General features: G+C 38.8%; 1 protein-coding gene across 1 annotated transcript; it reads left to right on the top strand.

Moving 5' to 3' along the window:
• The first annotated feature begins 809 nt into the window (after positions 1–809).
• On the top strand, positions 810–26,795 carry LOC133851300 (ALBINO3-like protein 2, chloroplastic). The gene is made up of 14 exons (XM_062287644.1): positions 810–1,322; positions 1,679–1,785; positions 7,336–7,463; positions 10,771–10,842; positions 17,425–17,526; positions 18,000–18,059; positions 18,246–18,311; positions 21,753–21,800; positions 24,485–24,661; positions 24,754–24,809; positions 24,953–25,070; positions 25,614–25,703; positions 26,279–26,388; positions 26,478–26,795. The coding sequence occupies exons 1-14, from the start codon at positions 901–903 to the stop codon at positions 26,632–26,634; spliced, it is 1,713 nt and encodes a 570-aa protein (XP_062143628.1). The 5' UTR covers positions 810–900; the 3' UTR covers positions 26,635–26,795.
• The last annotated feature ends 482 nt before the right edge of the window (positions 26,796–27,277 follow it).

Raw genomic sequence — 27,277 nt, 5'->3', positions numbered from 1 at the left:
TTTTTTTAAATAATTAACCTAAAATTTTGAGTTCCAATGATAATCGGTGATTTGATAAGTAAAAGCTCAAATTAAAAAAAAAATATTTATAATTTTAAAAAGGGTTAAATACTGTTTTAGTCCCTAAATTTTAATAACTTTATTTTTTCTCACATAGATTTTATTTTGTATCATACGACATGTAGCAAGTTTTGATTGGTTTGACGTAAAAATTCGTTAGTATTATTGACAAAAGATGGACGGAAGTACTTTTTTTCGTATTTATCCATAAGCGAAGTATCCCATATGGTACAAAATGAAACAGAGGTAGGAAAAAATAAAGTTGTTAAAACTCAAGGACTGATAAAAGCATTTAATTAATTTGAAAAAAGAAAGTCATTTTATGAAAATTAAAGAATATTTTTTGGTCAATCGAGAATTTCTTATTTTGATCACAAATTTTCCGTCATACCAAACACAAAAATAGGAAAAACGATTTCCATATAATATTTTACGTTAGCCTATTGCATGTAGAACTAATAATTTTGGACACAACTTGCTAATCTGACATGAATCTAACACGAAATTAAAGGATTGTGATTGATGAGTCTGACCCGTTTAATTAAATGGGTTAAGTTAGCGTTAACCTATATAATCTTATATCCATATTTCGATACGACATGAACTATAAATTTGCCACATAACATAATTGCTAGGGAGTTAAGGTTGAAAAGCTAGAGTTTGACATATTTAATTAAATAAATCAAAATTAAAATTAATTTATATAATCTTGAAATCGACACCCTATTTTATTGGGCTGTTCAGAGCCCGTTTGGACCGCTACTTTTAGAGAAGGGTGAGGAGGACAACAGAGAGGCCTCAAGACCAGTTCTGATTCCCTCCTGCTCCACCCTGTGACTGATGGCAACTTCCATACTATTCTCCCACCTCCGTCGCTCTCGCGCCTCCTCCCTCCTCCCCACTCTCTCCGCCGCGCGTCTCTCTCACCTCCTCCCCAACCCTAATGGTAACCTTCACCCTAACCCAATCCCTCTCTTCCCACCTCCCCACCCCTCTCACACTCTCAAACCTCTCCCTTTTCTCCACCTCTTCCTCTCCCGACCTTTTTCCTCTCGTTCAGCAGACGCCGATCACTCCGAGTTCGGCCGAATTGCCGGTGATTCGGCCGCCGAGTCGGCGACCGAGTTGGAGCTTATAAATGTAGGGCTTGGTGGTGAAGTTGTGCAGGGACTGCCCGATGTTACTGTCGACGATTCCATTCTCCCAGTTCGTGCTGTGATTTCGATGCTCGATGGCTTCCACGACCTCACTGGACTGCCCTGGTAGGCATTCATTTCTTCTCCTTCTGTTTGGTTGCCGAGAAAATGTCGAGAAGAAAATGACCACTTTTGTTTGTTTGTTTGTTTTTTTTTTTTTTTTTTTTTTTTTTCCTTCGGATTATTAGATTCCTGCACTAAAATCGCCATTTTGAAATTTACGCACATTGCCTATTTCATTTGAAAGAAATTATCACACTTGACAATCTGTTATTTGAATATATAGTTATGAATTTGGCTTCTTGATAATCTGACTTGTGTTCCAATAACAAGTTTCTTTTTTATTTTTTATTTTATTTTTATTTTTTTAATTATTTATAGATACTCAGTGTTTTCTTTTATGTGTTTGGATGACATTCCAGGTGGATAGTTATTGCTTCCTCCACTCTGGCTCTCAGAGTTGCACTGTTCCCAGTACTAGTATTGCAACTTAACAAGTTGAAAAGGATAGGAGATTTATTCCCTAAATGTGAGTTTTTGATCTTTGTTAACTTTGTATTTGTTGCTGTTGTTGCTTTGGTTATTCAATGTTGTTTTGAATCTCCTATTTGATTAGTCATTGGGGTCACTCCATATTGTCTTTTGAATTGTTATTCTGTTGACTTTTTTGCATACATAAGAAATTGGGAAAGGCATGCGCAAACTCATTGTGTATGTACTTTTATACACTGCTAGACAAAGCATGCACATAGAATTTTGGATGCACGAACATTAGTCTCCTTCCTTCTGTTACTTCCCTTAATAATAATGTTGATGCTTGCCACCTGGTCAAGCTTGGGTCTATATTTGTTTTTATGCTTCTTACCATTGTTCAACTTGAGATGGAAATTACCTGCTTTAAAGGCATGGATAGATCCCCTAGTTTTGTTTCCAAGAAAGGGGAAAAAAGGAACAGTAATCTGATGCTGTCCCTGCTCAACTTATCAATTTTTTTTTTGATAAGTAATCAAGTTTCAATAAAACCGAAGGGCACACCCAAGTACACGTGGCATATACAAAAGAAACACCTAACCGGAAAGAGAAAAAAGATATAAAAAAAAAGTCATGGAAACAATCATGGCAGCTACAGTGCCAACTGTGCCACTTATCAATGATAGTCAGCAACATGTGCAATGTGCATGATGCTTATAGTTGCTAGATCTAGCCTTTTGCCTTATACAGTGCCAACTTCTTTTTTGATAAGTAATTCAATCTCATTAGAAAGCGCAAATGGGCACAACCCTAGTACACAAGAAGTATACAAGAAAGACCCCCTACTAGGGAGGAAAAGGAGAAAAACATTCATATACTCAGGAGTAAAGGTTGCGTGTTAGTCTTTGGAGCATGTGCTACTTATCATAAAAAGAAAATAAAAGGAAAAACCAAAAGCTTATTTATGGAACACTTGTTGGTGAATGTTCTTCATAGATGCTTGCACTTTTTTTCCTACAGCAATGAGCATTGTAGTTGGCATGGGAGTTGTTTCTCATTGGATTGAACTTTTGACACAGGACAGAAGCTTTAATGGGCTCTAGTTCCAAATCTGATTCATGATGTTTAGGAATTCAACTCTAAACTATGCCTTGAGGAGTTTTCGAATGGGGTTTGATGTTCAAGGACTTAGGGATGATTGGATTATAAAAATGATTGTTGATGGCTACTTGGTATAGAAACAATAAATTGAACGAGAAAAAGAAAGGATAAACCCTAGGGAATCAACCTAGGTTTTTTAAGCAATCTCACCTAGGAAGAAGAAGGCAATCACACCTTTAAAGCTTTAAGAAAGCTTTTGGAAACTTATTAACCTCAGTCTTAATATTTTTGATAGAATAGATAAAAGGCTTCCTTTATATTTTTCCTAGAAAGACTATGATTGCTAAATAAAAGGAAAAAGAATATTAAACCAAGTAGGAAAAGACTAAAACAAAACATAATAGGACTCCAAAAGAGAGAAAAAAAAAGGAGGACTTATCAGCCTCTGGTACAATGCATTCTAAATTTTTTGAAATTGTCAGATTATCCCTGCTTTTGTAAAACTTAATTAAAACTGAGCAAACCACTCTCTAATGCAAATAAACATAACAATAAGGAATAAAACTCCTTAGAAGGAGATTCCAATTGTGCCCCACATCAAATAAAGGCTGCAATTGCAAATAATATTGGTTCAAAGTTTGCTCTCCCAAGAAGAAAGAAACAGACTTAAAACACGTTGCTGGAGAAAAATAAATTGAAAGATCAGATGTTGATATATGCCTTCTTTTTGTGTTAGATACACCTCAACAAAATTCAAGTATTTTTTTAATTTATATTTTTTTAAGTAATCGAATTATTATTAAAAGCGAAAAGCGTTACTCGAGTATACAAAAGAAAACACTTAGGTAGAAGGAGAGAAAGGAACAAGCAAATTATAAAAAATAAGCTCACAAGGAGCTACAAATGCAGTTTTCCAAGTAAAAAGAGTAAAAAAGAAAAAAGACTCTAGCTCCGTTGACGATCTCTCACGGTCCTCAAAACTTTTGTCATTTCTTTCTCTCCAAAGACACCACAAGACAGGAAGGCACCATCTTCCACACAACAGCACTCCGAGTTTTTCCACTAGTCCACCAACAAACAAACAAGTCAGCAACACTACTAAGCATCACCCAAGATAGCCCAAAATGACTGAAAAATGTACAATGTAGGAGAAGACGATCCAAAGACTGCACATTTCTCTTACACATACAACACTTATCAATTACAATGACTTACCTCTTCCTAAGATTGTCCATAGTAAGGATTTCCCCTAGAGCCCTTGACCAAGCAAAAAAAGGCCGCCCTAAAAGGAACCTTCGTCTTCCAAATACTCTTCCAAGGGAAAGGAGAGACATCGTTACCAACAAGGACACTATTGTTTTATTAAAGATCAAAGTTGAATCATAGGAAGACTTTTTGATAAGTGAAGAATCAAAAGATATACAATCCTTTACTATTTTTGCCTCAAATAGTTCTGAAGAAGAAATGAAAGAGTACAACACAAAGAAGGAATATAAAAGAGATGGAGGAGTCTATTCCAATACTTCAACCTGTGCATTATGCTAAGGCTGTGTCACTTGCAATGATGGTTGTGCCTGTATTCTGTATCAAATATTGAGGGTCTTACACTAACCTTAATATTAATTATTTTTATGTCTATTATTAATTATTTTTACCATGAATATGCCGTCATCTCACCTTGTCTCTTCCCGCATTGTTCAGCATGTTGAGTAATTATCCACATAAAAATGTGAGAAGGGTATGAAAAATTTATTTTGCAAGTTTTTCATTTTTTGCTAGAGGTTATTAGTTTCAACAGTACCCTGCCATAATTGTTGTATTCAAAAGCCTTTATCCGTACCAGTAGCATGGCATAATTGCAGCACCACGAGAAGAATAGAATAAGGGGATGTTATGGTTCACCACCATGGCATCAAATTCTTCTCTGCCCTAGTGACGGCACGTGAGAGCGTGTCCAGCTAGGGGCTCGATTTCTTTTCCGTCCTCTCGCATCCTCTATCTTTCTTAGCCTCTTGCTTGGTTCTCAAGTTCTGTGTTTTGGTTCTCTGACTTGTTGGGTGGTTCTTTTTCCGACGATGATGGTATTTTTGGGTTGGTCGTCTTAGTTCCGGGTATGTCGTGAGATGGATAAGAATTTCATAGTGCAGTTGAAGTCTTTTACCTTCTCGGTTTTGGGTGGGGTGTCGACGTTGAGGGTGGAGGAGAAGAGGAAATTTTTTTTGGGTGCGGTCATCTTGAATTCTTATAGCTCTGAGTGGCTTGCGTCGATGTTGGAAGTGTTGTTGGGTTTCCCAGAAGAGTAAGATTTTGTTAAGTCGTTCAAAGAAGGATCGAAAGTTCTGATTGCTCAGAGAGGTGGGAATAAAGCTGGGCGCTTCTTAGAGGCGACATCATTCGGGTTGGGCGGTCGGAAAAGGGTCCATTCTTATCCTCGAGGGCCGTGGAGGGTGGGGATGGCTTAAATTCTCCGACGAGCCGAGAAAGGTTGTAGATTTTCTCTCAGTCTCGATGGGTTGCGGGCTCGGTTCCTCATCTACATCGGAGAAGAAGGTTGTGAAGGATGTTCGGCCGACTCTGGGCTTGGCTCCAAAGTGAACGGGGCCTTCTTTTGCGAAGGTTTTGAGGTTGGATTCGACCATTGCTGCGAAGGCATTGCCTATAGTGGGTGGTGGTTGTTCCTGGTTTAGGGCTTTGTTGGCGGAACCTTGCGAGTTTGATCTTCTTCCGACGGTGTGGCATGTAGAGGCTATTTCGAGATCGGTGGTGGACTGCTACTTGTTGGAGTCTCATCCGCTTGATCTGCTGGACAAAGACCAGCATGTTCGTCCGCAGGGTAAGTACTCGTTTGAATTTTGAAATTTTGAGACTGCAGACATGGCGTAAGTTGGGTCTCAGTTTTTATTTGGCATTGGGCCAGGCTATAAGGAGAGTTCTGGACCGGTTTGCCCGGTCGGGGCTGAATCGAAAACCCTTAGGTTTCTGCGTGGCCCGACTCTTGCGGAAACCTAAAGTTTCTTGTCCATTGCCATCCCTGCCGGAGACGACACCAGAGGTGTCTTCTGGGTTGGTTCTGAATCGGCTTCCTCCTGGGGGTTTGGAGATTACAGCGTTGGGAGCCACAGAGGGTGTGAATCCAGCTTCATCGGTTTTTGTTGGGGATTCTTTTAGGTCGGAGCCCTCGTCGGCGGTAGTTACAGGGACGGAGTCTTCTTCCGAGGGTGTGTCGAGCAGTTCCCAGGTGTTTTCGGTGTTTTCTAGCCAGACTCCAGCCTCTAAAGTTTTTGGTTTCCCCCCTTCGCTGGCACCGGATTTGGGTTTTCTGGCGGATCCTACTCCTTTGCGGCTCCTGTCTTTAAGTTCACTCATTTGGGGACGCTTCAGATTCCTAAACACTATACTGCCCCTCCGTCTCTCGTTGGAGCAGCTGTTTTGGGAGAGAAGCTGTGTTCTCCTCTCCCCGTGGTGGTTTCTAAGCCTTTTCAGTGTTACTACAGGAGGGAGAAAAAACTGAGGGAAGGGCAATCTGTGAAGTGGAATAATGTGCTACTTCCTGATTCCCTGGAAGCCATGAAGATGTCTGTTGGCTACTCTGATAAGAGGGTTACGAGTGCAGAGCCGCCAGCGGAGAAGGCAGCAAAGCCTCTTGCAATGAAGAAGTCAGAGACGCCAGTGAATCAGGGCCTTTTTAGGAAGGGGTTTCTCAACCTTCTCCCGATAGTTCTAGTCTCTCCCGCGTCGCCTCAGGAGGTTAATAATGGCAGGGTGGTAGGTCCTTCCTCCCCTTTGAATGGTTGCTTAAACGGTTTCTCCCAATCTCGAAATTGGCCAGTCGGTTTTGATCATAACAGAGAGATTGTGGTGTGGGAGGAGGAAGAAAATGATTATTGGGACGGTTTGCCCTTAAATTTGGCGATGGATGGGGATTTTGGGGAAGAGGCCATGGCTATTCGGGATGCCATGGAAGAAGAGTTCCAGTTGATTGCGGCCCAGAAGGCTAAAGGAAAAAGAGAGCTTCTGAATTTACATAGCTCCATCAATTACAGTGACACGAAATATCCCTCTAGGCGTAGGAAAGGAAAGGCACACATGTTGTAGGCTTGTTGTGCCTTGGCGGGTAATGGGTAGTCTTGTTCTTAGATTGGTCCTTTTGTAGTTTGTTTTTGGTTTTTTGTTTTCTGGGGCCTTGGTGTTGTGGGTTTCTGCAGGTTAGCTTTAGTTGTTCCTGTGTACTTAGGGGCGCCTTATGCTTTCTTTAATAAAGTTTTTCTTACTTATTAAAAAAATAATTGCAGCACCTTTGCTATATTATTTCACAAATTGCTGGACCCTGACACTGGTGGACATTAATACTATTAGTTTTCTGCGTCTTAATTTTATTGACATACTATTATGAGGAAAATTCATTATATGTCATTTCTTGGCATTCTTACCATGGAATCCTCTTCTGCTGTTCATCTATTCAACTTACAATTAACTTTTGTTTGACTCTCATATGCATTTCTCAAAGTGCCTCCTCCATTGCCACCACCTCTCTCAGGAAGGAGTTATATTGATCAAATTTCACTTTTCCGGAAGGAAAGAAGAGCAATTGGATGCCCCTCATTTTTATGGTTCCTTGCTTACGTTTCCATCCAGGTGATACGTCTATCTTAGGTGTGAGAATAATGTTCATTTTAAAAATGCATTTTTTTTTTAACATATGATATTTATATCTTATAGGATGAAATATTTTAGCCTCTTCATAATGATTTAGAAACTGCTAGCAATTGTATACCACAGCTCGAGAATAGAAGGGGTTATGTAGTCAAAGGCGAGCTTGATACTTGCCCAGGCGCTTGTGCGAGCAAGTTGTTAGCTAGAATTTCAGTTTGCACCTAGGAAGCACCTTGGCTGAGGCAATAAGCACTAAAAACAAGTGCCTAACTAAATTGATGGCTTAATTTTTTCATATATTTATCTGAACCACAATTTAGGTAATCCTTTACTCATTGGAACTGGGACATTTTTTTTCAAATGATTTCTACGTCAAACTTTCTAGCATAAACAAAATAGGAAAAAGTACACATACTCCCCTTAAACTACCACCTGATTGTCAATGTACTCCCAAACTATCAATTGTGTCAATGTTCCCCCCTAAACTATCAAACAATGTCAATGTGCCCTACAATGACAAAAATACCCTTTATAAAATTTTAAAAATTCTTGAAATTAAATAAAAACAAAAAAAAAAACCTAACGTTTTTCATTTTTTTGATTTTTTTTTTTTTTAAGATTTTGTTTTATATAATTTTCAGTTTAGGCTACCCCCTTGGATTTAATTTTTCTCATTTTTTTCTTTTGTTTAACAAAATTGTTTTTTTTTTCCCGAAATTGTAAAGATATATTTGTCTTATTGAAACTTTTTAGGGTTATTTTTGTCTTTTTGTTGGTTTTAGGAGAGACATTGACATTTTTTGGTAGTTTAGGGGCAGACATTGACACAATTGGTAGTTTGGGGGGCACATTGACAATGGAGTGGTAGTTTGAGGGGGTTTATGTACTTTTCCCAAATAAAATACATATAAATTTTATCAATGCAATGCATGTGAGAAAAACAAATGTCATGACACTTGGTCTATCTTCTTCTCTCTCTCTCTCAAAATTGTACCAGCCTTTTTTCATTCTTAATTTGATTATTTGTCCCCTTCTCATTTCTTCTTCTTTTAGTGCTCTAAAATCCTCATTTTTGTCAAATGAGATCAGCATAATTGTTTTTTATCTCCATTGTTTGTGATGATGATGATGATGATGCTTATTTTGGTAAAATTCTTTATATATTACACATAAATGCGCTATCGATTTATTTACTACTTCATATATTTTTAGTGAGTTTTGTTTCCACCGAGTTTGTTCTCGGTGTATGGGCGTTCTCCCCAATTTTTGCCTGGTATGTCTTGGAGGGACCAACAGTCTTCTTGGGTCTTTGAGGTGAGGAATCTTCGAAGGGGGATGATCCTGAGGGAGGGGTTGTTGTATAACCCAGGGTAGTGCAAGATGCTAGGTCGTGTTTTCACACAATGGGGGTTTCTTTCAAGGGGAATGAGAAGGGTTTTCTGGATTTCTTGACTTTAGTTGGTGAGGGGTAGCGCTTTGTCTCTACTTTTAAGCAAAAAGTGAAAAGAGAGGTCAAGAATCTAGAATGCTTGATCAATTTTGATGCTAGGGGTATTGGTTTTAGCGGGGTTAAGAATTTAGCTATTGTGTAAAGTAGCCCAGGTTCCTTGAGGGATCTGGGTTTTTGTGGTTAGGTTGGGGGTTTCTTTTGTCTTTTGGGTTTTTCGGGTGTTCTTCCTTTGTTTTCTGTTTTTCTTTTATTTTGGTGTCCTTGTATACTTCCTGTGTACTTAGGGACGCATTTACGCCTTTTAATGCTATTTCTTTTCTTACCTATAAAAAAAATATATATATTGGTGTCTCACTTCACTTAGTCAAGCCTTTGTAGTGCCTGCCTTGGGCCAATGTAGGGATTTATTGACTTGGGTGCTTTGCACCTTCGGCTACATGCATGAACATTTTTTAGAACATTCTTCTCATTTTTGTCTGACTCTGAATTCTAGTTTCTACGACAGACTCGTCATGAGAAGTTCTTTGTCAGAATATAACCTAAATCCATCTTGACAGTTATTTAAATTCTGTCAAAGCTGTTCTCATCAAGAAACTAGAATGGAGTCAGACAAGAGCCAATGTCCCTGAAACCATTACGTGGAGTGACAGACAATGTAGTATGTGAGTACCTGATTTCATTGCATTTTGAACAGAGTGAGCCATATGTTGGAAACCATCGCTTAGAAGGTTTAGATTGTATACCAGGGTTTCCTTCCTACCTTATGTCATATACCTAGAATAGAACTATCTCTTTATTTTTCAAGTTCACAATTGTATTCAGGCAACCCATTTATGTGCTTATTTTCCTAATCTAAATACATTGAAGACACCAAAAAAGGGGCCCACATGGTGTTTCTTGTCTTGTTGCTGGAAGTTTGATATGGTTTAGGTTGGGTCTCGAGAAGACATACATAATAATGTGGGTGCCTGCTAGCCTAGCTGGTAAAGTATCTTGGCTTTGTACCAGAGGGCTGGGAATATATTTGAATCCCGTAAACACCAGGAATGGGATGTCTAAGGTAGTTGATTACTAACCCAAGTCTGTAGCCCAGGAATTAGACCAGGAAACAAATATAAAGGCATAATATCATCTGAGTACCCTTTCAGACCTCTATAGTAACTGTTTTATAACATGGCGGTTTTGAGTAGGACCAGTCAACTAGAGATTTTAATTTAGATCAGTACGTTGAACATAAAGAAATGAGGCATTACTTGCCCATGCAGAATTGGTAGGAACCATCAAAGCTGGACTCCTACTTCCATCGTTCCCAACAATTTGTCTTCTAACATCTTTGATTTCCAAAGCCCAATTTGTCAACAGAAAAATCCATTTTTATAACAGCCCATGTCAAACTGACTGCTGTCCCAATTACTGTTGCTAAACTTCTGTAGTAGAAGTGCATGCTTGTGTATGGGGTTAGCTGAATGATCGATCATATCTGCGAAGTAGCTGATGGGAGTTAATATACCATATGAAGGCGTTCGATTGTCACCTGTTACCTTCATCAAGTAATTGAAAATATGGATGATGAATTACTCAATAATGGTTAGGAATGGTGCTGGATTTGTCCGAGATTTGAGTGTGTTATTTATGTTTTATTTCTTTGCTACTACTATTAACATTTCATCAGTCATCAATGGCTATTTAAACAAGCTTGAAAAAAAGAAAGAAAAGGGGAAAATTAAAGCATATTTTGTATTCCTGCTGAAACTTGAAAATCATATTGGCTTGAATATGGAGTTGCATGGACAACTTTCATATTAATTTATCTTGCTCTCTCTTTCAAATCATCTGCAGATACCATGCTTCTTCTTGTGGATGACTAGTGTTCGGAGAATGTCACTGGATCATCATCCCGGTTTTGATTGTGTAAGTCACTAATGTACTAGACAGATACATTTGAACTTCTTTTTCTTCAAAATAGTAGTTGTGTTACAGTTAATGATGTAATAATCAACAACTCATATATTCATATCAATGAAGGCCTTGTACGAGAGGCAAAATGAATTTCTTAATAAGCTGCTAGCTCTCTGGAATTATTTCTATGGTTTACATTTATACTTCGTCCCTGGAAACCACAGCCAAAAATATGTTCTACTCACATGGCTCTCTACTGGGAGAGCCAATTACACATGGCGGGTGGAGAAATAACTAGTTCAGACCTAATTAAGAATTGACTAGACCTGAATTTAGATTTGTCCAGTAATTATGTAAAGCTCTTGTATGCAAAGGGTAATAAACTTTCTTAAGAAGCTGCTAGCTTCTGGAATTTTCCTTATAATTTGCAATCCTACTTTGCCTTGAAAACTACTGTTGGGTAACTTTTATACGCATGGCAGTCCATTGGGCAAGAATTGTTGCTAAAATGTTCTGAAGTGATGGATGCTTCTTTTGATGATACAGAAGCATTACTTGCTCCTATGATGGTAGAAGAGCTCCTAAATAATGTTAACCGTATGTTTGTTACACTCAAATGATGATTATTAGTAATAGGAATGAGTGTTACCAGGAATACAAGAAGTTGGGATGGAATGACTGTTCTCATTCACTCATTTGGTGGCAACGCATGAAGGACAAAACTTCCTTACTGGAATGGAATCAGATTTAAACTAAATTTCCTAAAATACCCAAAAATAATATAGGAATGGCTAACTCCAAAATGGAGGGTGACAAATGTACGAAGTTTCTTTTTTCACAAAATGGCTAACTCCAACAGAAGGAAGAACTCCATTGATTCCCTGCTGATTGATGGTATAGTTTCTACCACCCGGTTGGAGATCAGCGAGCTCATTGTTCAGTTTTATCTTAAATTGTACGAGCAGTTCACTTAGAAGCCTTTGTTGGACGGTCCTTCTTTTGATTCTATTTATGAGATTGAGGCTATTGGGTTGGAGAGAGATTTTGAGGAAAGAGAGGTGTTGGAGGTTGTAAAAGCTATGAATGGTAACAAGGCTTCAGGCCTTGACGGTTTCTCTATGGTATTTTTCTAAACTTGCTGGGTTGTTTTAAGATGGTTTGTCCTTTTTGTATACTTTCTGTATGCTTAGGAGCGCCATTATGCTTTTTATAAACTTTTTGCTTACCTATCAAAAGAAAAATTGATGGTGTTGGAAAAGATTATTTTTTTTGATGAATAGAAGTAATTTTATAGAAAATAGAGCAAAGTTCTTGTACACGAAAAGTATACAAAAGAACCGAATACCATAAAGCTAGTACAATTTAAAAAACAAATCAAATCGACAATATTCTTTGAGTCAAAATTAGGAACATTTATAATAACCCAATTCAAAAGCGTTTTTAGAAATGAAGATTTTTAAAAAAGCACATAGGACTCGCCATCCTTAAAGAGATTCTGATTCATTTCTCTCCAAATGCTCTACATTAAGAGAGCTTAAATAACTTTCCAAATTGCCTCTTTAGGGTGTTCTTGCCCTTGAAATTTCAGCAATGAAGAAGCTCTAGGTTGTTACTAGGCATGACCCAAGGAACCCTGAAAATGTTAAGAACCAAGTGCCAGAGATCAGCAATATACTCGTAGTGGATGGGAAGATATTAATAGTTTCCTTATTCTTTTTACGAAGGCAACACCAGTTAGCTAGATGGAAACCCCGCCTTCTAAGTTTATCCGCTGTGAGGATTCTACCCATTGTTGTTGTGCATAAGAAGAAAGTAATGCGAGGAGGGGCTTTAACCTTCCAAATACTTTCCAAGGGAATGAACTATGCTCACCTGACTATAACATATTATAAAAGCTCTTCATTGCAAAGTCGTGCCTACTAAATGGTGTCTACAACATACTATCCACTTCTCTCGGGATTAGTATTCGAAGAGTATAACAGATTGAGAAAGGAGTCAAGAGATTCTAGTTCCCAATCATGGTTGCCGTAATGAAGCTTGGATTCCAATGGATTGGGGAACTGGAGAGGTCCAAATAGTTTGTCACCTAAGGCCTCCTTATTGTGGGCTATGGAATAGAATTCTGAAAATGAATACTTGAGAGCCCCTTCTCCTCACCACACATCATGCCAGAAGTGAATGCGGGGAACCGGCCCCAACCCTGTAGGAAACAAAGTTGGAAAAAGAACCCGAACCATTTCTAATATTCCTCCAAAGACTCACCCCGTAAGGTCCTCGAGCTTCCTCTGAACACCAATCCTCTCTGGAACTCGTACTTCATAGTAGATTAAGATTATTTCTAAGTCACAAAATGCATTCATTCAAGGTAAGCAAATCCTTGATCCTGTTTTTATTGCCAATGAATGACTTGATAGTAGAATAGGATTCGGTGAACTGGGTGTTTTCTTCAAAATGGATTTAGAAAAAGCTTATGATTATGTTGATAAAGTCCATTGAGCCTTACTCTTCTATAAAAGGTACCTTAAGGGAAGATGTTTGCTTAAGGCTTATAAAGCCCACAACTCAGGTATACCTTAACAATGTGACTCTTAACACGGCCTCCTACGTGTGTCACTATTGTCTAAATACGTGTACAACGAGAAGGAAGGCCCAACATTATTTAAGGCCTTGAAGCTCTGATACCATGATAAAGTCCATTGAGCCTTACTCTTCCACAAAAGGCACCTTAAGGGAAGATGTTTGCTCATGGCTTATAAAGCCTACAACCCAGGTATACACATTGGCAATGTGGGACTCTTAACATATGTTAACTGGGATTGTTGTACATGCTAAGGAGGTTCAGTTTTTTTTTTTTTTTTTTTGGGGGGGGGGGGGGGGGGGTTTAATGGCACTGTTGGATAGCTGATTGTATTTTTCTCTATGCAGTTCTTGGTTTTGGTGAACAGCACTCCCACAGGTTTTTTTAATAGCTCTCGTGGCTTGAGAACAATGGGAGCCGCTGTCTCCCTTGTTTGTCATTGTGATGGAATCATTGGGTAGGATGAAATCTGCCCCAGTGAGTGGGGGTTTATTGTCTGGCTTCTCTACAAGTGGGATTGATATCTCTTATCTTCTATTTGCTGATAATATTTTGATTTTCTGTGGGGTTGACCCGGATCATCTACGTTAACTACAGTGCTTATTCTTGTGTTTTAAAGTTGTTTTGGGCTTGAAGATGAACTTGGTTAAATCAAAATTGGTTCCTATTAGAAATGTTGATAATGTGGATGGATTGGTTATTTTGGGAGAGGGTTTGCTGGATTTCAGAGCCCCGCTTGGTTTTCTACCTTTGGTCAGCGGCCAGAGCACCGTCTAGGGGAGGATAATGCCGGGTTTTCTAGGCTATTCTCGGCGGTGGAGCCTTATGGCTTGCTGGAGGTCACGCCAAAGGATGGGTATGGTTTGGTGAGGTCTGATGACATTGGAAGCATTTTGTTATTCCTGCTGAGGCCGGTGTTACTGTCGTTAGCAAGGTGCTTCCCCTAGTTTTTGTTGGGTATGCCATCAGTTCCCTTTCAGCATCTTTCTTCTTCTTTGGGTGTATCGGTTGGATGGGCTAGTGTCGGTTTTGATACGGTGGCCTCCCCTCACCGAGGTTGATGCTACCTTGCATGTTTGTGGTTGACGTTGCTTTTTCTCCTCTATCCGAGTTTTCTGAGTTGGGTGAGTCTTCAAAGGAGCCGATGGTGGCCCTTGATCAGCTTGGGGCTCAGCACGAAGGGGAGCTCGAGATTGTGCAACGTGCGATGGAGATTGGCCCTTTGTTGGGGATTTCTTGTGGAGGTCATGGGAGTCAGTTACTGGATCTCTAGTCCACCCTTGATAAGGAACTTGGAATGTTTCATTAATTATGAAGGCTCTAGCCGTGGCAAAGGCAAGAGGGCTCTGGTAGCATTTTGAGGTTTGGCTTGGGTTGTTAGGAGTGTCTTCTTGTAGTTTGGTAGGTTTTAAGGGTGGGGGTGGGGGTTGTTGTTTTGGGCTTTTGTGGGTCGTCGTTTTCTTTTTCTCTGTGTTCCTTTTGTATACTTCTTGTGTACTTAGGGGCGCCTCACACTTTTTATATAATTTGATATTGCTTATTAAAAAAAAAAAAAATTGTTGTGGGGTTTCTTCATTGCCTTTGAAGTATCTTGGCTTACTGTTGGGGGCCCTTTATGAGGCCAAGCACATTTGAGACGTATTATTGAGAAGATAGAGTATCGTTGGGCTAATTGGAAAATGATGTATTTGTCTAACGGTGGTAGGGTTACCCTCATCAACAACACACTTTTCCAATTTATCTACGTACTTCATGTTCCTCTTTCTTCTACCTACGGGTGTTGCTTACCGTATTGAGAAGCTTCAACGTGATTTCTTATGGGGTGGGCTAGGCTAGGCGAAAAATTCAAATATCACCTGCTAAGTTGGGATAAGGTGTGTTTGTCAATCTTTGAAGGAGGGTTAAGGGTTCGGAACTTGTTGATGTTCAATCGTGCTCTCTTAAGAAAATGACTTTGACTCTATTGGTTTGAGTGAGAGGCTTGGTGGAGAGTGGTGTTGGACTCTAAATTTGGAAGTTTATGGGGTGAGGTTATGGAAGAATATTAGGAGGGTTGAAGGAAGTTTTCAAGTCATATCGGATTTGAGGTGGGAGATGGCTCTAAGGTTAGATTCTGGCACAAACCTATGGTGTGGGGTTAGGGCCCTGAAGGATGCATTTCCAGATTTATATGATATTGCTTATGCAAATGATTCTTTTGTTGCGACTCTCTTAAAGCTTTCTAGTGGCTCAATTTAGTGGAACAGTGAGCTTTGCTAGAGTGGCTCATGATTGGGAGGTAGCTGTCTTTGCCATGTTCTTCAAGGTATTCTATTTAGTTAAAGTGAGTCAGGAAGGTGAAGATAAGCTGTGGTGGGTCCCTTTCAAAACATGGTTGTTTGTTATTAAATCCTTTTTCAGAGTCATGGGTTGTAATGATGGCTTTTGTTTCCCATGGAAAAGTTTTTGGTGAATTAAGGTTCCTTTGAGGGCGGCCTTTTTTACTTGGTCAGGGGCCTTAGGAAAGATCCACCATGGATAATCTCAGGAAGCAGCACGCCATTGTGGTCAATAGATGTTGCATAGCCTGCATATATAAAAGGAATGGGGAGCCTATGGACCATTTTTTCTCCATTGTGAGGTTGTCTGTACCATTTGAAATGCATTCTTCAGTCGATTTAGGTTGTCTTGGGTTATGTCTAGACGAGCAGTCGACTTGTATACTTGTTGGTGGACTGCTGACAGCTTTCGAAATTCTGATGTGTGAAGATGATGCCTTCGAGCCTTTTGTGTGTCTATGAAGGGAAATGAACAACGAAAGTTTTGAGGACCGTGAGAAGATTTTGTAGGATATTCAATCTTTATTCTTCAATATTCTGTATCTTTGGATAATTGTTTTTGTTTATCATTTGATGATTAGTTATCGTGATTTTTTTTTTCCCTAACTAGTTGTTTTTTCTTGTGTACTTTCTGTGTACTTGGAGACGCCTTATGCTTTTAATGATATTTCAATTACTTATCAAACAAAAAAAAAAACGTGAGAATAGCACCCCCGCCCCCCTCCTCCTCCTCTTGGTCGGCGCCACCCCCAACCATTGCGCGGGGGTGGTTGAACCACTAGATCTGGTGGTTGCTACCATGAATTGGAGTTCACTGTCGGCCATCGCTTAACCCAACCCACCATCGGCCACCACCCGGCCTTGCTAATCGCTGACCACAACTCGGTCAAGCCCACCACCGACCATAGTTCGGCTTGGCCTACCGCTAACAACCATATGTGGTGGTCCTCCATCGTGGCCTGAGCCGTGTTGTGGCTGGAGATGGCGGAGTGCTGCCTAGGCGGCAACAAACAGTGGTCGGAGACGGCAGAGGACCGCCAAATATAGTTGCCGACGGTAGGTCCGGCTAGGCAATAGCCTGGCCTAGGCCGTGAGCATTGAGTTGCTGACGGTAGGTTGGGCCAGTAGTTGGCGAGGCTAGGCAACGGCCTGGGCTAGGCCGTGAGCATTGATCTGGTGGTCACAACCACCAGATAGCTAGTTAGGGATGGATGTGACCACCTCCAATAGCATTGGGGTGCCACGAAGGTTCGGTTGGGGTGGCCGACCATTCCCTTGGGGGAGACCAAAATGAAAATGACAAATGGTTTTTAGGGGAGATTATTTTTACAGCTATTCCATTCTTAGGGAATATCTACCCCTCCCCCTCCCCCTTTGAGAGGATCATTTTAGGGGAATATTCTCAGTAATGGTGGTACAATCAAATAACAAAATAGTATAGGAATAGCTGTTCCATTCTTGGATCTATTCTTGTGTACCAAACGTGCCCTAAGTTGAACTAAACGCAATTACAACTGTAAATCAATATACCATCTATTGTTTTTCCTTATGGGTAATGCTCATCTTTGTTATCTTTGTATTCTGGAAAATTTATGGTGCTGTAGAAAGTTTGACCATATGGTGCAGTTTGTATTGTCAATAGAATTTATATAGTTTCTCTAACTTAGCTGAACTATAAATTTCTCACATTCATTACAGGGTGGTGCTTTATGGTTCCAGAATTTGACTGAATTCTCACATGGTGTTTCAGGCCCCATCTTTCCTTTATTGATAGCTGGCTTGCATTATAGTAATGTTCAGGTATTTGACTATCTAGTCTCTCTTCACTAATGATCATAACTTGCATTTACGTGTATTTATAGTTATGCATGCCCTCCCAGATCCCTCTTTTCTCAGTGATAATGGGGTTGAATATCCAAATATTCTTATATTTGCTTAGTCGTAGTGCACCTGAGAACATTTCACTTGTTTTGTGCACAAGTTGTTACTTGTATTCTTATTTATTACTCTGGCTATGACCCCAGTAGTACAGCTGTTTACACTTCATAGCATACAAGCTTAATGTCTACAAATTCCTAAAGTGTTGGATAACATAATCTGCCTGTGCTATACAAGAGTATTTCTTACTTAAATAGATCGTGTGGTACTCTTGTCAAATCCTCTCAAAATGTTCCAGTTTGCTTTTGACATCATAGACTAGTAGCATATTTTGATAAGTCAATCTTGTTAATATTAAAGAATATATGTTGACTTTTTTTTAATCAATATAACAGGTTTCTTTTGGGGCATCTTCAGTTGGAAAAGTGACTGGCCTGTTGGGCTTATTATCAAAAGTGAGTAGATGCAAGTTGTGGACAAATTTCGCTGACATTGTTATCTTATTGTGTTGAATATATTGGTTTTCTAGAATTAATGTGTGTTAATTGATTGAATTGAATTCTTGCGGATGTCTTTCTTTTTACTGGTTATATATAAATTTAATGTCACACAACTAATTGGAATTCTCCTTTTTATTGCAGTACTACAAATTCTACTTAGAGTTTTTGACTCTGCCTCTATTTTTTATTGGCTACTGTATTCCTCAGGTAAAATTTATGTTATTTTGCAAAACTTTGGGTAGTTAGGTGCACTAAGTTGGGTATATGAGTATTGTCCAAGCATCCATGGAAATTTCTAATTGTGAGATTTACAAATAAATGCATTTTGCTTGTTTCCAACTAGCTTTCTTTTACATATGATATCAATTTTATGTTTAAATTCAATTTAATTGAACATTTCTAAAAATTGTTTTACCGTTAGATATTCTTGTTTTTGGTAAATTTTCTGTCTCAAAATGTGGAGAGCTCTATTTTGCTATCAGTGTGGGAAAAAGCTATTGTATGTAGGACTTGATTAATTAGGTAGATCCAAGAATATAGCATTTTCCTTTCATTTTTCCCCTTTCAATTATATGTTTGAATAGTTGAGATAATTGAGAGTTCAGGATATGGCAAAGTAGAATCTGCACTTTTTTAAGGCATTTCATTGTAATATCTATTGTCTAGGAACCAATACATGGCCATACATGCGTGCTAAACAGCTATGAAGCACTGATATGCATACAAGATATGGATATGATACAACTGTAAATACAAAGATATGTCAATTCTTGAAAATTTAAAATTGGATGAGGCAAGGACTTACTAATTAATATGTAAAAATACTTTAAAATACATATTATGCTAGGGTCTGAGCTTAAAAAATAAACAAAAAGCATTTAAAGGCATAAAATATGTAGAAATAATGAAACTAATTTAGAAGCTATACAATACATACCCGTGTACTTGGGTTGCTCTCCTTTGCACTTTTTAATGAGATAGAATTACTTACCAAAAAAAAAAATGTTTTACATTACAGAAGAACAAATTATCCTGATCCATGTTTGATATTCATAAAGTTTTAGACCTAAAAAAAACATTTAGACCTTTTTTCTTTAAGAAAAATCAATGTTTCACTCTGCATAGCTCCATCAATTATGGCGACGTGAAAGATTCCTTTAGGCGTAGGAAAGGCAAGGCACATATGGTGTAGGTAGGTGTGCCTTGGCAGGTGGTGGGTTGCCTTGTATCTTAGTTGGGCGGTGATGGGGTGCCTTGTATCTTAGTTGGGCGGTGATGGGGTGCCTTGTATCTTAGTTGGGCTCTTTTGTAGTTCGCTTTTGGATGTTTTTTCGGCTTCTAGGGTTTAGGTTTTGCGGGTTAACTTTGACTGCTCCTGTGTATACTTCCTATGTATTTGTTTTTATTTTTTTGATAAGTAAGAAGAACTTTATTAAAGAAAGCGTAAGGCGTCCTTAAGTACACAGGAACAACCAACACTAACCCACAACACCAAAAACGGGCTACGAAAGAACCCAACTAAGAACAAGACTACCCACTACCCGTCAAGGCACAACAAACCTACAACTTGTGTGCCTTGCCTTTCCTACGCCTAGAGGGATAGTTCGCGTCACCATAATTGATGGAACTATGCAAATTCAAAAGCTCCCTTTTTCCTTTAGACTTCTGGCGCGCAAAAAGCTGAACTCCTCTTCCATGGCATCCCGAATAGCCATAGCCTCCTCCCCAAAATCCCCATCCATCACCCAATCTAATGGCAAACCATCCCAATAATTATCTTCTCCCTCTTCCCACACCACAACCTTCCCGTTATGATCAAAATCAACTGGCCAATTCTTTAAGCCATCCCCACCCTCCACGGCCCTCGGGGATAAGAATGGACCCTTTCCGACCGCCCAACCCGAATGTTGTCGCCTCTAAGAAGCGCCCAGCTTTATTTCCACCTCTCCGAGCAATTATAGCCTTCGATCCTTCTCTGAACGACTTAACAAAGTCTTGCTCTTCCGGGAAACCCAACAACACTTCCAACGTCGATGCAAGCCACTCGGAGCTCTGAGAATTCAAGATGACCGTACCCTGGAAATTTTTTCTCTTCTCCTCCACCCTCAACGTCGACGCCCCACCCAAGACCGAGAAGGTAAAAGACTTCGACTCCACTATGAAATTCTTATCCATCTCACGACACACCCGGGACTAAGATGAGCAACCCAAAAAACTACATCGCTGAACAAAGAACCACCCAACAAATCAGAGGACCGAAACACAAAACTTGAGGACCAAGCAAGAGGCTATGAGAGATAGAGAATGTGAGAGGACGGAAAAGAAATCGAGCCCCTAGCTGGACGCGCTCTCATGCTCCGTCACTAGGGCAGAGAGAGAGAGAGAGAGAGAGAGAGAGAGAGAGAGAGTGCGCCTCATGCTTTTGTTAATAAAGTTTTCTTACTTAAAAAAAAAAATCAACGTTTCACTTGAAAATGTGTCGTGCTGTATCCTTGCAATATAATGACATATCTCAATGTTTCCAAGCTGTATCCATGAAACGAAAATTAATTTTCTTATTTATAGAAACATATCTCATTGTATGGGGATATGTGTTAGAAACAGGTAAGATGCTAATTTGATGTATCCTTACTTCCTGTATTTTTTTTATTTTTTTTTTTCAATAATGGCACCATGCTGATGTAAATATGCAATGGCTTGAAAATTGGAGGACTTAGATAACATAAAGAAAGAGATGAAAAATTCTCACTCCAAAGTTTCATATATCTTGCCTCATGACATAAGAGTGGCACGAACTGAAACCAGCCACATCTTGCTCTTTTTGGACCTTGTTAACATTATTAAATTTTAATACCAGATATATGAAGTAGTACATGAGATCTTATATGCTTGTCTGTCCAGTGAAATGGTATCAAAGCTGGGACGGGAAGCTGGTAGGAACTGAAAATCAACCTTTTACATAGCTCTGTTGGTTGGTAAAGCTAAACCAACTTAAAACCAACCTGTTAACATCCTTATTCATAAGTCAAGTCACTGCACACTTGAGCTTTCGTGTCATACTGTGGTTTTATTAAATTTTTTGTAGTGGTAGAAAAGGTTGGGAAAATATGGATTGTTATGAGATTATGTGCCAAAATCTCCTATGAAGTTTATCTTGCCAAAATTTGGTAGGTTGACCTGATTTAGAGGTATGAGGCGTGGTGATAGTAATTAACTTAGCATGTTTTGGAGCTGGGTTGTTACTGTTCATGGGGCATTACGATGTGCTCTATGGCATGTATCCGTGAATCATTCATATAATTTTTGTGTCATTTTTAAAGATGATGTTATTTGAGGCACTTTGTAGAACCATCATCTGGAAAGTCTGCAGTTGTGCAGCAATGAAGCAGTTTCCATATTGCATTATAATTTCCTCCATAGAAACAATATGCCAAAGTACAGTGTCAAATAACTTATTGTACATCCTGCTTTAGAACTAAAAGCTGTTTTTGCTTGGCCTCCCACAATGAATTGGTTAAAACATCCCCATTACACTTCTGTTACTTTCTTACTGCTACTGCTTTATCTGATAGTAACGTCCTCTTCTCATCTTCCCCTCCCTCTCCTTGAAGAAGAATTCAAATTTATATCTCTGTTTTGTTTTTGCAGGGGAGTCTAGTCTATTGGGTTACCAATAGTTCATTAACCATCATTCAGGTGAGTTATTGTACTGTCGTTATGTGAATAGAATAAGAGTTTGTTACCTATAAAAAAAAATAGAATAAGAGTTTGTTGCTTTGCCTTCAAGAATTCTTCGTTTGTTATGTGTCAACATTCTCAAGGATGTTTTTGACGGTTCAAGGAATTCCCTTTGATCATTATTTCAAAGTTGAAATTTAAGAAATGAGTTCATATGTTTGGATGCTCAAAATATACTGGGTATTACATGTTTCTTGATTTTTTTGTTTAATTCCTGAGAAAATGGAACAAAAAGGAACGAAAAAAAAAAAGAAAAGAAAGGAAAAGATATTTGAGTTGGATTGTAAAGTTCAAGAGATTAGGGTTAGAAAGAGGGAAGAGAAGATCAGGCAAGAGTTTAGAAAGGGATTAGGACTATATGTTTCAGTCCCTTCACAGTAGCATATATTTATACTAGGGTAAATTTAACATAATTAAAAGAATACCCTTATGCCCTAATGACATGATTACAAGAATACCCTTAAGCTATAAGAATAACAAGTTAATATAAAAATATAAAATATGGCAACTCTAACATTCCCCCTCAAGCTGGAGCATACAAATCAAACATGCCCAGGTTGTTCAACAATCGCTGAAAGGAAGCACGAGATAACGGCTTTGTGAGAATATCACCGAACTGATCGGTGGAGTGGACATATGGAGTGACAATCCGTTTCTGCATCAATAAATCCCGAAATGACAGTCAACCTTGATATGTTTGGTACAGTCATGGAAAACAGGATTGTTAGCAATAAAAATAGCAGTCTATGTTGTCGACCTCTATCCCAGTTAGCATCACTAAAACCAATGACGGGCAAAGTAGTGGCTGGCTTGTATAACAATCATCTGCCAGGGGGCACCCTTCAGATAGCACAAGATACGACAAACAACATCAAAGTGAGGTTGACAAGGAGCATTTATATTCTAACCACTCCAATGGCATAAGTAATGTTGGGGCTAGTCATAGTAAGATAAATTAACTTCCCAACCATTCAACGGTTTTGACCGATATCAGTAAACAGTGTGTCTTGCTAACCATCAAGTTTAACAATAGAGTCTATAGGAGTATCAGTAGGTTGAGTACCTAAGAGACCAGTCTCAGACAGAAGACCAAGAACATATTTCCGCTGAGATAGAGAAATGCCCAGAGAACAAACAACTTCAATCCCAAGAAAATACCAAAGAGCACCCAATTTCTTGGTATGAAAGATTCCCCCTAAATATCTTTTCAAATTAACAATACCTATTGAGTCACTTCCAAAGATTCGTCCGCATAAATAATCAAGGCAATGGTGCCAGTGGAGGAGTGAAGAACAAAAGACAAAATGATCAACTAGAGTGCTGGAACCCATACCCAAGTACAATGGCGCTGAATCTATCAAACCAGGCACAAGGAAACTGCTTCAAACCATACAAGGCCTTTCACAATCGACATACCAGGTGTTCACTACTAGCAACAACATATCTAGGGGGTTGATCTATGTATACTTCCTCTTGAAGATCTCCATGAAGGAAGTCATTTTTTATATCAACTTAGTATAAAGGCCAAGAACGACTAACCGCAATAGAAAGAAAAATAAGAACATAAGTGAGACGGGCCACAAGAGAAAGTCTCTAGATAATCACACCATATGTATGTGTGAACCCTTTGGCAACCAATTGCGCCTGAAGGCTCTCAACAGAACCATCAAGAAGTAATTAACACAACCAACCATTTACTTCTCAGGGGGAAGTGCAGTAAGCTTCCAAGTCTGATTCTTGTGAAGTGCACTCATTGCCTCATCCATAGCATGCTTCCATCTAGGTGTAGCTAAAGCTTGCTTATAAGAGGAAGGAATAGAAAGAAGATAGGGCACATGCAAATGAACACAAGCAAGAGGAAATACGATCTAGAAAACAAAACGAGCAATCTGGTGTTGAGTACAAGTACCTTTACCTCGATGTAAGGCAATAGGTAAATCATCAATATACAGAGAAAAGGATGATGGAGCAGGGACCTCAAACAGAGAAGATGTAATACCAGGGCTATAACAAACAACGCGCCTTTCTTGAGATTGTTGATAAACCAAAAATGATGGATTAGGAAGAGAAGCCGAGGATATCGGAGTAGTAGGTGAGTAAGTAAAAGGTATCAGAAGAGTAGGAAAGGATAATGAAGACCCATGCAACAATAACAACCAAACAGCTCCCAATTTACAGATTGAAAAAAAGTTTGTCGTCCCAAAAAAATACTGAAAAATAGAAAACTCACATCAGATGGCTTCAAAAAATTCCGGAAAAGTCACCATAATTACCAGGAGGCTCCAGCGACTCAAACCATGTGTTCGCTGGAGTTTAGGTGCTGACACCAGCATACAGATTTGACTGAAAATTGGATGGAAGCTGTGGATTGCAAAAATGGAGTAGCATAAGGTAGTGAAATAAAAATATTGATAACTAAGGTGTTGAAATCAAAATCAGCCAAAGAACAAGGCGGTTTTTTAATATACATTCTTTTTGTATGTTTTTATTAGTAAATCGTTGGTACGTTTTTGGGGTATGGTATTCTGAGATTTTCATCCTTCCGTTCTTGTTGCTCAACAACTTTTGAGAAGGTCATTATTAGCCTTTAAACAAGCTTTATCGAATGAGTTTCCAAAGTCATCTGACAATAAACTTTGCAGCAATTATCTCTCAGACATCCTGCTGTTCGTGCGAAATTGGGGTTACCAGACAAGGGTGCTCCAACTGCAGCTGGAAATTCTGAAGAAACATTTGCTCCTAGAATAACATCCACGGACTCCCCCACAAATCAGCGCAAAATTTCTGTGGAGAACTTGCATCCTAAAGAATTGCTTGCTGTGAGTGTCTATGAGCATGAATCTTGGTACATTATATGAATATCAAAGATGTTTTAAGTCTTTTCAATGTTCATGGCTGCTATTGTTGGCAGCTCTCAGTCCAGCTCTTATCAAATGGGAAAAAAGAAAGAGCGATTCCTTTGCTTCGGTAACTTGCTCTTGTAATTGGTTTTCTTCTCTACTCTTTCAACTTGTGTATATTTTGATCCTAGGTGACAGCTTTGTCCATGTTTGTTGAGTTGCATTATTTGTCCTTAGCTGTTGAATTGCATTGGAAACTTTTGGTTATAGATTGGCACTAGACAAGGATCCTGAATACATCAGAGCTTTGATTGTTATGGGGCAGACTCTATTGCAGAATGGGCAGCATGCAGAGGCTACCGAATACTTAGAGCGTGCTATTTACAAGGTCTTAATTCATATATGCTTTATATTGTTTCGTTTTTATGCTCCATTTATTTTCATGGTTTGTTTGTCCGTGGTGAAACGCTTGCTTCATATCTGCAATCTGTGATGATCATGGTATTGAGATTTGGCCATGTCATATAGAAACCACATGTTTATTCTTCCTCTTTCAGGGCTAATTCTTTTGCTAGTGGACACATTAGTTTAAAATTATATTTCATATACTGAGGTTATTAGTTTTAGTATTTTTAATACTTTTGTTCCTTGAATCCTTAGAAAATTTAACAATTCTTTATCAGATATCTGCATTATTAGTAGTTATTTTATTAGTTTCTAAAATCTTACGATCCTCGATTCTACCTACGAATTGATCCTGAAGACCCCCCACTGATCATGGTAAGGATCTCATTATAATGTTTCCTGTGAATAGTCACTCAGCTGTCTCTAATGCTTGCGTTTTGATTTTTTTTAGTTCTTACAAGAATTTTATATATGAATTTTCCTTTTTCACTCCATTAATCGGAACTGTTGTCTTACCCCATATCAGCTCTTCCTTGCTGGTGATCCAACAGAAGACGAGTATATCGATCTTTTAATTCTTTCATCTCAGTGGGCTGGTGTCGCTTGTATACGGCAGGTGAAGCTCGTTAAAACATTTCCTTTCTGTCTTCATAGTTAAGGCTTTTAGTTTAGGTAAAGTGCCCACAAATTTTGGCTCTCTTTTGGCATATTTATTGTGTTTTTTTCAACTGTCCATATCTAATTTTACTCGCTCTCTTTTGTTAAAGTGTCCCACATCGCTAAGATTTTCTTCACCTGGACACTTTATAAGCCATGATGTTCTCTCCTCTTTCAAGACGTCTTTTGAGAGTGTCAATGAGCCCATGGACTTTTCACATGGTATCAGAGCCACAGGTTTCTTGCGATGATGGGCATTTTCCTCCCGTTGTTGTCCACGTGTTTGGCCATTAATTGCTACACGTGAGGAGGCGTGTTAAAGTGTCCTACATCGCTAAGATTTTCTTTACTTGGATACTTTATAAGTCATGATATCCCCTCCTCTCTCAAGACGTCTTTTGAGAGTGTCGATGGGTTTATGTACTTTTCACATCTTTTTCATGGAAGTCTCAAGAACTAAACATTGACCGTTAAAAAAACTACAGCCCATAGGCACATACGTAAGCCAAATTCTTTTCTTTTTGTTATTGTCAGGGAAAGAGTGCAGAAGGAATGGTACACCTGGAAAGAGTTGGAAGCTTGAAAGAGCCAGAGGACGCAAGGAGCAAAGTCCATTATTATGATGGTATTGTTTTGCTTGCAAGGTACGAAATGGAGGCAATTAAGATTAGCATTAATTTGTTTTAGTCCCACTTAAAAATGTTGAAAACTTACCGAGGAGTTGGGTTTCCAGCGCATTATACAACGAAGGTCGAAAAGCTGAAGCTTCAAAGTATCTACGCATGGCTGCCGCTTATAATCCTGCTTACAAGGAATACTTGGAGCACTGTGAAAATGAGGAGGACAATTTTGCCAGTGATCTTGTCAGCAGTAGGAGAGGTGATTATTGATTTTAATTTTGTGTAACACAGATTATCATTGATTTGTATATTAGATATAAGAGTAAACCATAAGCTTTGGCAATACTCTACTTTGATGTGTTTTGATTTAAATTTCCCATTATTTTTTTATTTTTTATTTTTTATAGTAAAATAATGAGGAATTATATCAATTACTTCTTGCACTTCACCTTATATCGACTTTAAGCCCTTAATCTTCAATTTTCATGCTTGAATTTTGGATTAGTTTCAAATTTTCAATCTTAAGACTTTGATTAGTATTTATTAATTGTTTAACGAAAATGTTTTTTGTTTTCAATTATTTACCCCAATGGTCCAATTGCTTTCTCTCTGGGTCATGGGGGACCCACCTCCGTAGTCGCGTCACGGAATGCCATGGAGGTTGGCCATGAAAGACTTTCGTCCATGGTGGTCATGACAGATGAGAGATGAGAGAGGAGAGAGTAGATAGGAAAGAGCAAGTGGGAAAGACCCACCTTTGTAACTTCCCTTTTTCCTGCATTGAATATTGATTAGGAAAAAAAAGGATAGGAAAGAGCAATGAGAAAGTGAGAGGGTGTTATTGAATAGAAAAAATTGCTTCAACAATTGACAAAATAAATAAATAAATAAAAAGCTGCATTTTTGGATTAGA

The sequence above is a fragment of the Alnus glutinosa genome, chromosome 12 (assembly GCF_958979055.1).
Source record: "Alnus glutinosa chromosome 12, dhAlnGlut1.1, whole genome shotgun sequence".
NCBI lineage: Eukaryota > Viridiplantae > Streptophyta > Magnoliopsida > Fagales > Betulaceae > Alnus > Alnus glutinosa.
This window is presented reverse-complemented; position numbering and strand designations above follow the sequence as displayed.

Coding starts and splice junctions, on each gene's coding strand:
- LOC133851300 (XM_062287644.1), top strand. CDS start 901: ATGGCAACTTCCATACTATTCTCCCACCTCCGTCGCTCTCGCGCCTCC. Junction 1,323..1,678: donor GACCTCACTGGACTGCCCTG/GTAGGCATTCAT, acceptor ATGACATTCCAG/GTGGATAGTTATTGCTTCCT. Junction 26,389..26,477: donor GGTATTGTTTTGCTTGCAAG/GTACGAAATGGA, acceptor TTGGGTTTCCAG/CGCATTATACAACGAAGGTC.